We start from the raw sequence: 14,662 nt of genomic DNA on the forward strand, positions 1-14,662 counted from the left end.
CCCTGGTCAGGGAACTAGATTCCGCATGCCACAACTAAAGATCCCACATGCTGCAAAGATTCCATGTGCTGTAACTAAGACCCAGTGCAGCCAAATAAATAAATAAATACATAAATAAATAAATATTTTTTAAAAAGACAGTCCTTTAAAAATAAATAAAAAAGAAAACAAGCTCAAAGTATGAGAAATTATTAAAGATAAAAGTAGACATCTGTCATCAAACATAAAAACCCAACAATGGACTAGTAAAAATAATAAATCTGGTTGACTAGTCCAATAAAACAGACCAACCTTTGGCAAGTCTAGTGAATAAAGAAAGTGGGGCAGGGAGGAAGACAGAGAAGAGAAAGAGCAAAAATACAAATAAACAACACTAGGGGTCATAACTACAGATATGGAGATTTTAACAAACAATAAAAGTATAAAATATTCAAACTTGCAATAATAAATTGAACAGCCACATGAAATAGATATTTTATTAGAAAAATATGTTCCCCAAATTGACTCAAGATGTAGAAACTTCAACAGACAAACGATCAGAGTAGGACTTGGAAAGGTATTCAAGGAGCTTTCCCCCAACTGTCATCAGGTCCAGACAGTTTTGTAGGTGAATTCCACCAAAACTGCATGGAAAATCCCTATGATCTCTAACTTTTCCAGAGACTATAAAAATTTCCAACTTATTTTACAAGGCCAGTATAACTCTGATAACGAAACAAAACAAACAATAAGACAAAAGCCCCTCAAAAGAAATCTATGGGCCACCCCTATTTTCTAACTTCGATGTAAATTTTCTAAACAAAATGTGAGCAAACCAGCCTACAATTATACTTAAAGAATAATTCATAATGGCCAAGTCCAGTTCTTCCCAAACATTCAAAGATGCAAACTTAGAAACAACTCAGGACATCCATCAACATGTGAAGAAAGTAAAACATTAGGACCATTTCAGTAGGTGCCAAAGAGTATGAATCTCTTTTCTAGGTCTGCAAAATCCTTCAACTTAGAAATCTTTGGAGAAGCAGAACCTGCCTCCTATTATAGAAGCTGAAAAGGCCAGATACTTGCTTTCCCAGACTCCCTTGCAGCTGGGTCACAAGTACAAGACTAATCAGACTCACCCTCGGACTTTGAATCAGGAGCTAGTACCACAGAGGGGTAGGGATGATGCAGGATCCTCTCTCCGCAGCCAGGAGGTTGTGGTAACATTGAGCTCCTGGCTCAGTAGCTGCAGTGGAGCAAGCTTCAGTGACCTGGTCTTGCAGCAAGAGCAGAGATTTGCTCACCAGACCGGTTCTGCAGCCTGGTTCTGGGCACTGTTCCTAGCTACACAGTCCCATGTCTGGTTCCGTAGCCCTCACTGAGAAGTAGCCAATGTATTTGTAATTTTATTTTAGTCATGACATGGTGGCACGCAGGATCTTAGTTCCCCGACCACTGTCCCCTGCAGTGGAAGGGTGGAGTCTTCATCACTGGACTGCCAGGGAAGTCCCCAATATATTTTTTTTTCCCCAACGTATTTTTTTTTTTTTTTTTTTTTTTTTTGGCACACGGGCTTCGTTGCTCCGTGGCATGTGGGATCTTCCTGGAGCTGGGATCGAACCCGTGACCTCTGCATTGTCAGGCAGATTCTTAACCACGGCGCCACCTAGGAAGCCCGCCCCAACGTATTTTTAATAAATTCCTTTTCAGCCTCAATTAGGCAGAAAATTTTCTGTTACTTACAACTAAAAACCCTAATTGGTGCCAAAGTGGCAAAAAAATCCAACTGCCTTAGGGGCCTTACTCCATGTCATGGCCTCTCTCTATGCAACTCTCCACCTCACTTCTTGCTGCTTCGTGCCTCATTTTCTCCATGTTTTCAAGTACTTTTTGCAGTCGGCAAATTATATAAAAGGCAAGTTCATGGATTAAACTGCATGTGGCTCAAGTGTCCACCCCTTGTCCAGTCACCAGTCAGCAGATAGGGGCAGGCTCATGTGGCTGCGTGGTGCCCCTTCCGGGGACAGTCGATAGGACATTCTCATCATTGGAAGAGGCTGTGGACCAACAGAGGTGGTGCCTGACTTTCCGAAACGGACACCTAACCTGGTCCTGGGAAATCCTAAAAGGCTTTCCAGAGGACGAAATTCTGGGCTGGAACTTTCCAGATAAGTAAGAGTTACACAGAAGGGGATGAGGGGTGAAAAGGGTTTAGGAACAAGAAAGAGAATAACCTGGAGTGAAGGGTGGAGTGTTAAGAGATGGGGCTGGACAAGGGTGAGACCACGCAGGACCCCGGGGGCCACGTGAGGGATCTCAGACTCCCTCCTCAGGGCTACAAGGAGCCACTGGTGAGTTTCAGGCAGTGGAAGGATACGAACACATCTGCATTTCTGAATGACCACTTGGGTTGGGAGAAGGAGGGGAGTCAGAAAGTTGGAAGGGCAGCGGGGAGGCTGCCCTGCCCTAGTGAAGCAGAGAGAACATGGCACCCTGGACAAGGAACTTTGGCAGTGGGGATGGGAAGGAGTGGGTTTGAGGGGCATTAGGAGGCAAAATCAGGGACTTCCCTGGTGGTCCAGCGGTTAAGACTCTGCACTCCCAATGCAAGGAGCACAGGTTTGGGAAAGATCCCACACGCTGTGTGGTGTGGCTGAAGGGGGGGAATAAAGAATGCAGCTGTTAAGGGCAGCTGGAGAAATTTTTAAAAGCTGGAAGAGAGTGGTGGTTGAGTCCACTCCCAGTCTCCCAGTGTAGAAGGAAAGTAGGAGAGAGCAGAGCCAAAAGGAGGGCTTGGGGAAAGTTGTGGAAGGATGTGATAAGGGCCTGTGTCCGGGAGGGAGACAGTTTCCCGGGTCCCAGGAGCCCGTATCAGGCTAGCATTTCCTTCCCATCCCCAACCCCTTCCCACCACTGACCAGGCCCTCCCTGGAGCTGGAAGATAGAAGGACCAAGTTACACCCTGGAAGAAGCTCTGTGTCTCCAGAGGCCTTTTTGCCGGACTGTAAGCTGGGGCCGGGGGAGAAGGAGGCCCGAGGGGTAGATTCTAGCCGAGGACCTGGAGCTAGCAGTTTAGGCTTTGGGGGGGCAAGGGTAGGAGAGGGTAGTGGAAGGGGGGGAGGTGTGGGAGCTGAGTTTCTGGAAGGGATCCTGGAGGCTGCAGTGGGGCTAGGGCCTGGAGGAATACTGCTGGGGGCTGGAGGGGTACCCACTCAAGCCCCCCTCGCCCACAGGTCCCCATGCCTCTCCTCCTCTTGCTGCTCCTGCTGCCAAGCCCTTCACACACCCAACCCGTCTGTAATGTCAGCAGAGTGGACAGCAGGCTGGAAATGAACTGTGAAAATATGGGGCTGAGGGCACCACCTCCAGAGCTGCCAGCAGAAATCAACATCCTCCGCCTGGATGGGAACCCCCTGGGCAGCTTCTCCCTGGTGTCTGTGGTGAATCTGACTGAGCTCACTCAGCTGCACCTGAAGAACACCCAGCTGACCAGCCTGCAGACTGACGCGAAGCTGCCCCACTTGGAGACCCTGACCATATCCCACAATAATCTGAGAAGCCTGCCCTTGCTAGGACAGGCACTGCCGGCGCTCTACAAGCTGGATGTCTCCTACAACAAGCTGACCTCCTTGTCTTCTGATGCCCTGGATGGCCTGAGCAACCTCCACGACCTCAACTTGCGTGGCAACAAGCTGAAGTCTCTGCCCCCCCGGCTCCTGGCGCCCACATCCAAGCTGCTGAAGCTCAACCTGGCTGAAAACGGGTTGAAGGAGCTGCCCCCTGGCTTCCTTGATGGGTTGGAGCAACTTGACACCCTCTACCTCCAAAAGAACTGGCTGAGCTCGATACCAAACGGCTTATTTAGGGACACCCTCCTGCCTTTTGCTGTTTTCCACGATAACCCCTGGTCCTGCGACTGCGGGATCCTCTATTTCAGCCGCTGGCTGTCAAACAACCCCACCAATGTGTACATATGGAAGGAGAGTGAAGACACCAGTGCCATGACCCCCAGTGTGACAAGCGTGCGATGCAGCAATTTGCCCGACACGTTCGTCTACACCTTCTCAAAGAAGGACTGCCACGCCCCTGGCGACGCGGACAGCCTAGACTACGATGAGTATGAAGACGGTGACGAGGGGGTGCCTGCCACAAGGGCTGCGAGCAGCTCCCCTACCCACCCCCGCGACCACACCACCCACTGGGGCCTGCTTCACCCACTGCTGAGCACTTCACTCAGCCCCCAGGTGTCCTCCTTGCCTCCAGCTAAGGAACAGACCATGTTCCCAATTACTACTGAACCCATCATGTTCTCGAAAACTGCAAAGCCCACCACTGAGCCCCCCACAACCCTGACCACGCCAGAGCCCACAATCCCGACCACGCCCGAGCCCACAACCCTGACCACCCCCGATCCCACAACCCCGACCACCCCCGAGCCCACAACCCCGACCACCCCCGAGCCCACAACCCCGACCACCCCCGAGCCCACAACCCCGACCACCCCGGAGCCCACAACCCCGACCACCCCCGAGCCCACAACCCCGACCACCCCCGAGCCCACAACCCCGACCACCCCGGAGCCCACAACCCCGACCACCCCCGAGCCCACAACCCCGACCACCCCAGAGCTCACAAGCGAGACCTTAGAACCAACCATCTTCTCACTCTCCACAGCACCCATTTCACTGTCTATCTTAGAATCCACCACAACCAGCATCTCTGAATCTGTCAACCTCCAGAAGGCCCAGGGCAGGGCTCAGGATAGTTCCAGAAACGACCCTTTTCTCAACTCTGACTTTTGCTGCCTCTTCCTGGGCTTCTACATCTCGGGTCTCCTCTGGCTTCTGTTTGCCTCTGGGGTCCTTATCCTGCTGCTGTTCTGGGTCCGGCAGCTGAAACCACAGGCCCCGGCCACAGCTATGCACAGCACGCATCTAGAGCTGCAGAGGGGGAGGCAAGTGACAGTGCCCCGGGCCTGGCTGCTTTTCCTCCAAGGGTCGCTCCCCACTTTCCGCTCTAGTCTTTTCCTGTGGGTGCGGCCTAATGGCCGTGTGGGGCCTCTGCTGGCAGGACAGCGGCCCTCAGCCCTGAGCCTGGGTCGTGGTCAGGACCTGCTGGGGACGGTGGGCGTTAGGTACTCTGGCCACAGCCTCTGAGGGTGGGTGTTTCGGGGACCTCGAGAGACTCTGACAGGCTTTCCTATGGGGATCTAGCTGGGGGCGGGTGGGTACAGAGCACAGGGTCACGGGAAGGTCTTCATTATTGCCTTTGTCAGGAACCTCCTCTGCGCACCTCGGGCACACAATCCCAGACCCAGCAAATCAGGAGGGGTCGTGAGATGGAGGAGTTGGGTGGGTCACAGAACAAAGAGAGCTCCCTTATGCTGGCTGAATGGTGGGGTTCCCAGACCGCTCGCTTATTACCATCACTCTGGGGCAGTTTTAGGAAAAAACAAACAAATAGAGCATGCCTCCCACACGTGCCTGTGTACTGAAGAAAACTTGGGAAAGATGTGTTAAGATGTGAGCCTGATCATCACTGGGTGATATAAATATGGGTGGTTTTATTTTCTTTTCCTCTGCTTAGCATCTTCTAGCGTTCCACCATCGTATATTATTTGTATAATAAAAATAACTTAAAAATAGAAGTTTCGTTTTTTTGGAGAGGGAAACGGCTGGGGCACCGCCACCAGCATCCCCAAGGCCCTAGCTGTCCCACCCTAGTTACACTGCTCACCCCCAAAAGACTCTAGTCTCGGCCTGCACTTCCCCTGCCTGGGGTGCCTCCTTCTCTCCCCCAGGGGTCACCACCCACCAGGCCACTGCGAGCAAGTTCCAGCTCAAGAACCAGAAGTTTCCGGGAGCTCCGTGATACTAATGAGACTATCTGGCTGCAGCCTGCCGCACTAGGAGGCCAGGTGGGAGCCTCGTGGCACCTGTGGCCTCAGAAACGCAGCTCTCCTGCTCTGCCCAGGGCAGCAGGATGGGCAGGGGAGGGCCTGGCAGTGTGTCATCTTGGTAGGTTTTACTGAATTACTCTCAGGTTTCCTGCTGTCAAGCCAGGAGGTAGGCAAATGGAGCCCACTTCTCTCCCCTGGTGCTGTGGCCCCTGCCATTCCCCTGACCACGCTGGGGCGGGCTTTCTCTCCTGCCTCCAGACTAAGCCAAGACTTGGGACCCAGAGAATGGGAGTGAGGGCTGAGGCTTTCTGGCTCCACGGAAACCCCCCTCCTCCGGATGGTGCAGGAAGAATCTTCCTAACGTGATACCCTGACCCGCATCTCTCTCCTGCTTTGCACTCTTTCCAGGAGAGAGGACAACTGAGCTTGGCAATCGAGGACTTCTGTGCACCAACCCATCTAACAGCCTGGATTCTCCTCTCACAGCAGACACTCCCCAGCCTGTGCTCCAGCTACTACAAACTTTGCAGACATTACCTGCTCCCCAGCGTTTCTCCTCTAAGCCTTTGCTCTCAGTGGGCCAGGAGTGTTGCCACGCCCCCCTTCCCTGAGCAGCCGGTTACTGTGCACGGTCTCTCCCCACCCAGGCTGGCCCAGGTACTCCACGTCACCCTGCAGCAGTCTGTTGCTGACTCCCGGGTTCCCCGTGTCATCCTCCCCTCGGGACTTGGAACTCAAGGACAACGTCCAGGCTTCAAGTATCTCAGAGTGGCCCCTGTGGCCCAAGCCAACATGTGCCCAGGGGGTAAGAGGCAGAGGTGGGAGGGCCCAGCTGCACCGCCAGGCTGCTGAGCTCAACTTCTTCTACTGACGAGGTTCTGCCAAGGGGACCGCTCCCACCTGCTGCCTGCCTGTCCCCTGGCCTGGCCCGGGAGAAGCCTTCTGGCCTCACGCTGCCCAGCCCTCCTTCCAATTGACATTCCTATGCCCTTTTATGCCCCAAGAGGTTTCTAAGCTTCTTGAGGGCAGGGCCTGGGAGTCACACGTCTCCTAAAGAAATGCAGAAGGCAGTCACTCACCCCAGCCTGCAGCCCAGATCAAGTCTCTGGATAACATCCTCCCGTTCCTAAGCCTCCAGGCTCTGGGGGCCTGGCTCCGCGCCCACTGGCCCCCTCCAGGTCAGCCTTCCCCTCTCAGACTCTATTCCCTCCCTCTTCAGGCTGCAGAATCAGTCACCAGATCCCAGAGGCTTTTCCTGGGGATTACAGACGACCTGCGCATTCTTGGGTGAATGGCTGGAAAGCAACACACAGGGCCTGGAGTGTGGGTTCTTCTCACCTTTCAGCTGCTGCAACATGACTGATTTACATAACATCTGCATAAAGACAGCGGGTGCTTTTCCTTTAATAACTTTCCTTAAAAATTCTAGTTCCTGTTCTCCAGGGACATCCGCCTCTTTGTCCAGTCTCCTCCCCCTCCTGCACCCACAACTCTCCAGATTTGGGGGTGGTGTCATCAATCCAATTTATTGATTACGTCCTCAGCGAGGTGGAGGGAGGAGGGGCCATGTCCTCCCACGGCAGACCTTTGATCATCTTGATAGCTTCTGCTCTCTCCTGTCCCCTCAGCTCTGCCTTGGTTTCCCCACTGAGAAGGGGGGCCTTCTGCTGTCCTATGTGCCCTGAAACTAATACCCAAGAGGAGGCCAGAAATCCGCAGGGAGCTTCCCAGCCCCCCTGCCAAGGCACAGCCAGGGACAGAGAGATCACGATGATTAGGACAAGGAGGGCAAGCTGGAGCAGGGGCAGGACAGACCAAAGTCCTTGACCGCAGAGGAGGGAACCGCACCACACTGTGGAGGGAAAATAAATAGAGGGGCCCGGGGCAGCAGAGTCTAGGCCCCCGGGGAGGCGCACTGACTGTAGGAGCAGCGGGCGAGTAGGAGCCCCGGCACAGCGGCTCCAGGCCCCTCGCCTGCCTCAGCCACTGAGGAAGAGACGCTTGTAGGCCTTGTTCATCTGCTCCAAGAAGATGAAAGTGAGGACAGTGTGGGGGCCCAGGCGGGCATAGTATGGTGTAAAGCCCTTCCACAGGCTGAAGAAGCCCTCGTAGCGGACGACCTTCACCAGCACATCCTAGACAGGCAGGCAGGCACGGCACTGAGGCTAGGACCTGGCCTCTGGGGCCCTCTTCCTCTTACCCAGCTACCTCCCCCGCCCCACACGCCACCCCCAGGGCATCCAATCCTGCAGCCCAAGCCCCCAGCCCTGCTTCCTCACCAGCCCGTTCTTGTATTCCGGCTTCCCATCAATCATTCGCATGTTTTGGATCCTGAAGGAGAGGGGGCAGGGGCGTGAGACATAAAGGGCGCCCTCCCGTCCCTCTCCAGGCCCAGGTCTGTGTACTCACCGGGTCTTGGCAATGTCCACGGGCATGGAGGCGGCAGTGGTGACCAGGCCGCTGATCATGCTGGCACAGAAGTGGCACAGGATGTTGTCAGAGAAGTACCCTGGGGGAGGCGGAGCAGGGGGGGCAGTCAGCTCGGAGCTGGCCCAAGCTAGGCTGGGAGCTGAGGGCCCAACTCTGGGTCTCACCTGAATCCAGTAAAAACTGCTTGGACTGGGAGTAGGAGGCGAGCTGGGCGGCATTGACGACGACGGCCCGAGCCATGGTAGGGATACAGCCCTGGGGTGGGGGAAGAAGTCAGAAATGCCCAAGACCTGACCCCATGTCCCCCAGTCTCCAGCCCCTTCACTCACCCTCCATAGCGTGGGGACCCCCTCTTCCCGGACAATTCGAACCAGGGCATTAAACACGTTTTTGTAGCCACGGCGCTGGTCAGGTGGAAGCCTGGTGGGAAGGTAGGGAGAGGCCAAGTTCGCGGATAGACCACCCTGCCCCACAGGAGCAAAGAAAGGGAGGCCAGAATGCTGTGAACAGGTGAATGCTGTGCTCTAGATCTAGGATAAGAAATCATTCTTTCATTCTAGATTCCAGGGAAGGGGGCTGGGGGCAGGCTCAGACCTGCAACTCACCGGCCATCAGCAGTCATGCGGATAAGAGCCACCTCAGCTGGTGTTCCCACAAAGGCACCAGTTGCACCTGCAGTCATGCCAATCAGGGCCTTCAGCAGAAAGCCAGGGGGTGTACCATCAGCCCCAGTCAGGCGCTCAAACAGCACGGTATAGATACCAAGGCGAGTAGTGGTATAGGTGGCCTGGCGCAGCAGGCCAGCTGACAGCCTGGGGAGCGAAGGGGTGAGTGTATCAAGCCAAGGTCTAGAGCTGTCAACCCACACCCTACCCCCATCCTTTGGCCCCAGTACCCGGTGTAAATGCCCCTCAGCCCTTCTGCTCTCAGGATGCTGGTGAGGGCATGGAAGCTGGTTTTGTACTCTCGTGTCTTGGCTCCTTCCCCACTCAGCTGCATCCGGTTCTTCACCAGGTCCAGGGGCTGCACAAAAACGGTGGCTCCCATTCTGGGGGAAGACAGGGGCGGAGTCAAGGGCTTGGTAACCCAGGTCTACCAAAGCCCCCTGGTGCTCAGCAACAAGAGGTCACAAAGGGCAGGGCCTGCCATGCGACTGAGAGTGTTCAGGAGGCTGGTGGGCATGTATACAAGAATCTCTGCATGTACCAAGAGCAATGGATCTGAAAAGTTCAGCGGTTCAGTAGGGGCCATGCAATGAAAATGTTCCGTGTAGCTCCCAGAGTGTCAAGCAGTGACCCCGGGACTGCATGCAGTACGACCCAAGCAGGAGAAGTGGGCATTCATGACCTGGGACTCCACGTAATCCAGCAGGAGCCATGCAATGACCTGAAACCCCAAACAGCCTCGCAGAACCAAGCAATGGGTTAGGAAACTCAGGTGGCCTGGTGGAGGCCATGCATGCAGCCCAGAAGGGACCCTGCGATAGGTGAAAAGATCCTGGCAGCCCATCAAGGACCTCGCAATACGATGGGGACCGCACTGACCCGGTGTCAGCTCGGTTCACTGCAACACACCCAAAGAAGAACCGGGCCCGCTTCCTTGCACCCGTCCCTTCCTCCTCCTGTCCCATCCCTGGGGCCTGAGCTTACCCGGCCAGGCCCCCAAACAGGAACTTGACGGACTTAGGGGAGGTACGGGGCTTCCCGTCCATCCCACTCGCCGTCGCCGCCATCGCCACTCAATGGCCCTCGGCTCCCGGTCCCGTGCGCGCGCGGCCCCGCTCGCGCCCAAGGTGACACCGCGCGCGCAACAGGAGCGAGGGCGCGCGCACGCCCCTCCAACTCTCAGGTCCAGCTCCAGCTGGAAGTCGGCGCAGGCGCGAGCGCAAAGGCAGCCGGGAGTAAGGCGGTGCTAAAGGAGGAGCTTCAAGAATGGGTGCGGGGAGGGGTGCGGCTGATTTAGGAAGCCAGAGCATAAGTGCAATTTTTATCGAATTGGAGTCGCGGGAAAAGAGAGAGGAGGGTATTTGAAGATCTCGCGAGGTCAAGTGAGCCTGAGTGGCCAGAGTTAGGCGGTCTCTCGCGATAGATACGGGAAGCTGTCAGCAGGTGGGAGGGAAGTGTGGTGAGGACTCTCGCGAGACTTGAAGGTACGGCGGTGGCGGCTGTCTGAGGGAGGAGGAGAGGTTTGTAAACCCGGCAGCTGCAGGATCCCAGACACTAGCGGAGAAACGACTAAGGCGGCTTCTGGGGCGTTGGTGCTCCTTGCATCTCCACAGGCACGCCCTCCACCTTTAACCCTTCTGTTAATCGGTCCTTTAGGACCGGAAGTCCTTCTCCTTGAGCGTCCGGTGTTGGAAGCGGCCTGACTTTCTTTGACGGAAACCCTTTTCCAGGGGATGGGAAGACGGCTCACCTGGCCGGAAGTCCCACCTTCTTGAGCTCCCCCACCCTTCCAGAAGTTTTTTCTGTCTCCTGTGCTTGCCTCCGCTCCCTTTCCCCGTTTTACTCCTGTACCGGAAAAGGGTATTTTTAGTGTCTCGCAGCTCCACTAAACGGGTTGGCTGTCTCACTCCCCGAGTCGGGGGTCCTTCCCCGCGCGCCCATGTAGCTGGGAAGTGGGACCTGGGGGTGGCTGGACCCCTGGGATCCTGCAGGAGGGCCAGAGAGGGCGCAGAACTCCACTTCTGCTCCTGTTATCGGGACGCGGCCCTCTGCGCCTCTCCCCTCCCGCTGCCATGCACCCTGCGGCCTTCCCGCTTCCTGTGGTTGTGGCCACTGTGCTGTGGGGAGCGGCCCCCAGCCGGGGGCTCATTCGAGCGGTGAGTCTGCGGGGCCGATGGGGGAAGGGCGCTGACGGGAGAGGTTGCAGGCTAAAGGGCAAACATGGACTCTTGTCCGCAGATCTCGGACCACAATGCCAGCATGGACTTTGCAGACCTCCCAGCTCTCTTTGGGGCTGCCTTGAGCCAGGAGGGACTTCAGGTGATTTTCTTCCCTCATTCCTGTTTCTCTAAATTTTCCCTCCTGGGTTGGGGTTGAGGAGCCTTTCTTGGGTGCAGCTGGAGATAGGAAGAGAGTCAAGTTAGGAACTAAATGCGAGAGCTCATCTAGAGTGGTGGAATCCAGACCCTGGAGAGAGAAGACAAAGTCTACTCCTTGAACTCTGAGCCTTATAATTAAGTATTGAGTTTGGTGACTTGGGGCTCAGCACAAATGACTCCACTTGATTTTTCTTGTTTGTTTTTTGTTTTTGTTCTTTCTTTAAACGGGGAGATATTCTGCAAGAGTATGTACTAGAGTGGGGAATGTGACACAACTTGAGAAAGTGACATGGATGAATGGAGAACTGAATTACGATCAATGGGAAACGGGGAGGCAAAAGAATTAGCTAGGAGTGTGGAGTATAGATTAGCTCATCTGGGAAAGGGAGAGGGATGATGGAGGGTCTGGTAAAGGGATGTTGTTTGATGTAAATGCATCTTCAGGAGCCTAAGGGAAGAGGTAGACTTCTGACTTTGGTGAGATGCTCAGACCTCAGGAATGAGGACATGCAGCATGTGGGGGCCAGTGTACTTGGTGGGACCTGTGGGGAGCAGAACCTAGGGAGCTGAAATCCAACTGTAGTTTGCTTCTCTTCCCCAGGGCTTCCTTGTGGAGGCTCACCCAGACAATGCCTGCAGCCCCATTGCCCCACCACCCCCAGCCCCGGTCAACGGGTCAGTCTTTATTGCACTGCTTCGAAGATTCGACTGCAACTTTGACCTCAAGGTTGCTGAATGTGGAGTGGGAGCTGGGAGGCTGAGGATCAAAAAGGCACCAGGAAGGAAGGGTGGCAAGGCCCACGATGGCTCCTTATCTGCCTTGTCTCACTAGGTCCTAAATGCTCAGAAGGCTGGGTATGGTGCAGCTGTGGTACACAACGTGAATTCCAATGAACTTCTGAACATGGTGTGGAATAGTGGTAAGGTTGGAGGATCTGGACAGCTGGGTTTTCAGTAGAGCTTAGACTGAGAGGTGATGGGAGGGGTGAAGCCTTAGGGAAGAAAAGTCAGTCCTTTGGATGGGATGGGGAAAGAGAGCCAAATGCCAGGGTTACCAGAGGATTCATGGGGAAGGTTGTGTCTCCACTGTAATGCCCTGATCCCTGCAGAGGAAATCCAGCAGCAGATCTGGATCCCGTCTGTGTTTATCGGGGAGAGGAGCTCCGAGTACCTGCGTGCCCTCTTTGTCTACGAGAAGGGGTAGGACGTGTCCCTCCTTTCCACTCTTCCTTCAGCACTTCCATGCCAACCTGGAGCCCAAGCCTATGCCCCAACCATTCAGCCTCAGGCCCATCATACTTTGCCTCTTGGTGCTTTCTTCCCACCCCCTTCCCTCCGTGGGCCCTGTCCAGAGCCAGATACTTTGTCCCTTTACCCTTACCCTTTGCCCCTCTGATATTGGTCTTCCTTTTCCCAGGGCTCGAGTGCTTCTGGTCCCAGACAATAGCTTCCCCTTGGGCTATTACCTCATCCCTTTCACAGGGATTGTGGGACTGCTGGTTTTGGCCATGGGAGCAGTGATGGTGAGTAGCTCAGGGACCAAGATGGGAAAAGCTGAGGGCTTTAAAGCCAGACTGGCTCTGGGGTTGCAAGATAGGGATGGTTTGTATGGAATTGTCCAGATTTGCTCTTTAAGACTGATCCATCCACTCCCCCTTTCACCAGATAGTTCGTTGTATCCAGCACAGGAAACGGCTGCAGCGGAATCGACTGACCAAAGAGCAACTGAAACAGATTCCTACACATGACTATCAGAAGGGTGAGGAGGGTGAAGGAGACAGGCCTTTCCCACAACTTACCTGGTTCTGAAGGAGTTGGAGCCCAGGAGATAAGGGGCAGAGATGGCAGGGAGGTGTCAGCTTGAGATGCCACCTTTCCTCCTCTTTTTACCCATACATAGAATGAGGACAGGACAGGATTAGAGCAGGAGATGGGAAGCAAAGATGATTAAATGGAATAGTTGGGGGGAAAGATGGAGGACCTTGCTTGTAAGAGAGAAGATGGAGAAAGGAGAAAAATGGAAGAAGTGGGGAAGATTCCGCCAGAGAAAGAAGACACAGGTAAGGAGGGGCTGGGTCTCTAGGCCCTGGAGCCTCCATTGCCCATATAAGGCTATGGCAGAAGCCCTGCCCCATTTCCGCCCCTCCCACTCCCTGTCTCTCCACCCTCACCCCCAAAAAAACCCACTTCCCTTCTTACCTCTGCTTCTCTTTGCTTGTCCCTTCTAACCCCAAATTCCTCATGTTCTACCCTGCTGCAGTCTCAGCTCTTCCACTGGCTCTAAAGAACCAGAGAATATAACTTTTGCAGGGTTTAGCTCCACCACAGGCCTCCTAGAGTGAGTTCTTGTGGGCCCTGGTCCAGGATGGCTCAGTAAAAGAACTCCTTTTTTCCTCCACCAGGAGACCAGTATGATGTGTGCGCCATCTGCCTGGATGAATATGAGGATGGGGACAAGCTGAGGGTACTCCCCTGCGCTCACGGTGAGGCCCTCACTTCCTTTGCCCACGCCCCCACTCCACCAGCAGGCACCATGTGCTTCACCTCATTCCTCTTGGCAGCTTATCACAGCCGCTGTGTGGATCCCTGGCTCACTCAAACCCGGAAGACCTGCCCCATCTGCAAGCAGCCAGTTCATCGGGGTCCTGGGGATGAGGACCAGGAGGAAGAAAGCCAGGGGCAAGAGGGTGATGAGGAAGGGGAGCCAAGGGACCACCCTGCCTCCGAACGGACCCCACTTCTGGGCTCCAGCCCCACACTTCCCACCTCCTTCGGCTCTCTAGCCCCAGCCCCCCTTGTCTTTCCTGGGTCTTCCACAGACCCCTCACCCTCTACCTCTTCAACTGCCATCCTGGTCTAATACTCCCTTTTCCCGCCTACCCCCCCACCTTTGATGACCTATTTGCACGGCCCCTCTTCCTCTCTCCAGTCTTCTACGTTGAGGGATAGGAGACATTTCCGCCCCAGGTTTCTCCCTTACTCAACTCCGTCCTTTTGAAGGGGTTGGGGGTACAAAGGGACGGGGTCTTCATTTACTGGGTTAATAAAATTGTTTTTGTGGACTACGGAAGGGTGAGGTCATTCTCACAAGGCAAACTTCTTATCCTTTCAGGGGAATTGCCCCTTTCTGCCATACAGGGGCAAGGGAGTGCTGGGAGGCTAACCTGTCGTCTTAGGGGCAGCCCCAGCAGGCATCAGCTGTGACTCAGAGAGGGGGAGCCCCACCCACACATGAGGATGACTCAACTGGCCCTGCCTTGCCCACAGGCCTGGACCCATTCTCTGGTCTGGATGGCTCTATTCTATCC

At 54.8% G+C, this 14,662-nt stretch overlaps 3 protein-coding genes across 5 annotated transcripts; 2 read left to right on the plus strand and 1 right to left on the minus strand.

Moving 5' to 3' along the window:
• The first annotated feature begins 2,098 nt into the window (after positions 1 to 2,098).
• On the plus strand, positions 2,099 to 5,138 carry GP1BA (glycoprotein Ib platelet subunit alpha). Its single transcript, XM_057713939.1, has 3 exons — positions 2,099 to 2,154; positions 2,904 to 2,986; positions 3,216 to 5,138. The coding sequence occupies exon 3, from the start codon at positions 3,222 to 3,224 to the stop codon at positions 5,136 to 5,138; it is 1,917 nt and encodes a 638-aa protein (XP_057569922.1). The 5' UTR covers positions 2,099 to 2,154; positions 2,904 to 2,986; positions 3,216 to 3,221.
• A 2,250-nt stretch (positions 5,139 to 7,388) lies between these two features.
• On the minus strand, positions 7,389 to 10,229 carry SLC25A11 (solute carrier family 25 member 11). The gene is made up of 8 exons (XM_057713943.1): positions 9,961 to 10,229; positions 9,207 to 9,359; positions 8,917 to 9,123; positions 8,641 to 8,731; positions 8,476 to 8,566; positions 8,291 to 8,390; positions 8,161 to 8,212; positions 7,389 to 8,016 (listed from the first exon to the last, which is right to left on the minus strand). Exons 1-8 carry the CDS (start codon positions 10,041 to 10,043, stop codon positions 7,861 to 7,863), a joined length of 933 nt encoding a protein of 310 aa, XP_057569926.1. The 5' UTR covers positions 10,044 to 10,229; the 3' UTR covers positions 7,389 to 7,860.
• A 17-nt stretch (positions 10,230 to 10,246) lies between these two features.
• RNF167 (ring finger protein 167) lies at positions 10,247 to 14,416 on the plus strand. 3 transcript variants are annotated; one of them, XM_057713940.1, is made up of 9 exons: positions 10,247 to 11,132; positions 11,215 to 11,295; positions 11,956 to 12,081; positions 12,187 to 12,274; positions 12,464 to 12,554; positions 12,772 to 12,877; positions 13,020 to 13,113; positions 13,757 to 13,837; positions 13,916 to 14,416. In XM_057713940.1, the coding sequence occupies exons 1-9, from the start codon at positions 11,049 to 11,051 to the stop codon at positions 14,212 to 14,214; spliced, it is 1,050 nt and encodes a 349-aa protein (XP_057569923.1). In that variant the 5' UTR covers positions 10,247 to 11,048; the 3' UTR covers positions 14,215 to 14,416. The 3 variants fall into 3 exon arrangements, with proteins under 3 accessions (XP_057569923.1, XP_057569925.1, XP_057569924.1); XM_057713941.1 differs by having other exon boundaries at positions 10,248 to 10,589; XM_057713942.1 differs by lacking the exon at positions 11,956 to 12,081.
• Positions 14,417 to 14,662: the final 246 nt, after the last annotated feature.

This window comes from Hippopotamus amphibius, chromosome 17 (assembly GCF_030028045.1).
Source record: "Hippopotamus amphibius kiboko isolate mHipAmp2 chromosome 17, mHipAmp2.hap2, whole genome shotgun sequence".
Classification (NCBI taxonomy): Eukaryota; Metazoa; Chordata; class Mammalia; order Artiodactyla; family Hippopotamidae; genus Hippopotamus; species Hippopotamus amphibius.

What these genes read in the sequence shown, in the direction of transcription:
- GP1BA (XM_057713939.1), top strand. Translation starts at nt 3,222, where the DNA reads ATGCCTCTCCTCCTCTTGCTGCTCCTGCTGCCAAGCCCTTCACACACC.
- SLC25A11 (XM_057713943.1), bottom strand. Translation starts at nt 10,043, where the DNA reads ATGGCGGCGACGGCGAGTGGGATGGACGGGAAGCCCCGTACCTCCCCT. An exon ending in GTGGACATTGCCAAGACCCG is followed by an intron (nt 8,213 to 8,290) that starts GTGAGTACACAG and finishes CCTCTCCTTCAG; the next exon opens with GATCCAAAACATGCGAATGA. An exon ending in CGGAATACAAGAACGGGCTG is followed by an intron (nt 8,017 to 8,160) that starts GTGAGGAAGCAG and finishes CTGCCTGTCTAG; the next exon opens with GATGTGCTGGTGAAGGTCGT.
- RNF167 (XM_057713940.1), top strand. Translation starts at nt 11,049, where the DNA reads ATGCACCCTGCGGCCTTCCCGCTTCCTGTGGTTGTGGCCACTGTGCTG. An exon ending in TGGCCATGGGAGCAGTGATG is followed by an intron (nt 12,878 to 13,019) that starts GTGAGTAGCTCA and finishes CCCTTTCACCAG; the next exon opens with ATAGTTCGTTGTATCCAGCA. An exon ending in TACACATGACTATCAGAAGG is followed by an intron (nt 13,114 to 13,756) that starts GTGAGGAGGGTG and finishes TTCCTCCACCAG; the next exon opens with GAGACCAGTATGATGTGTGC.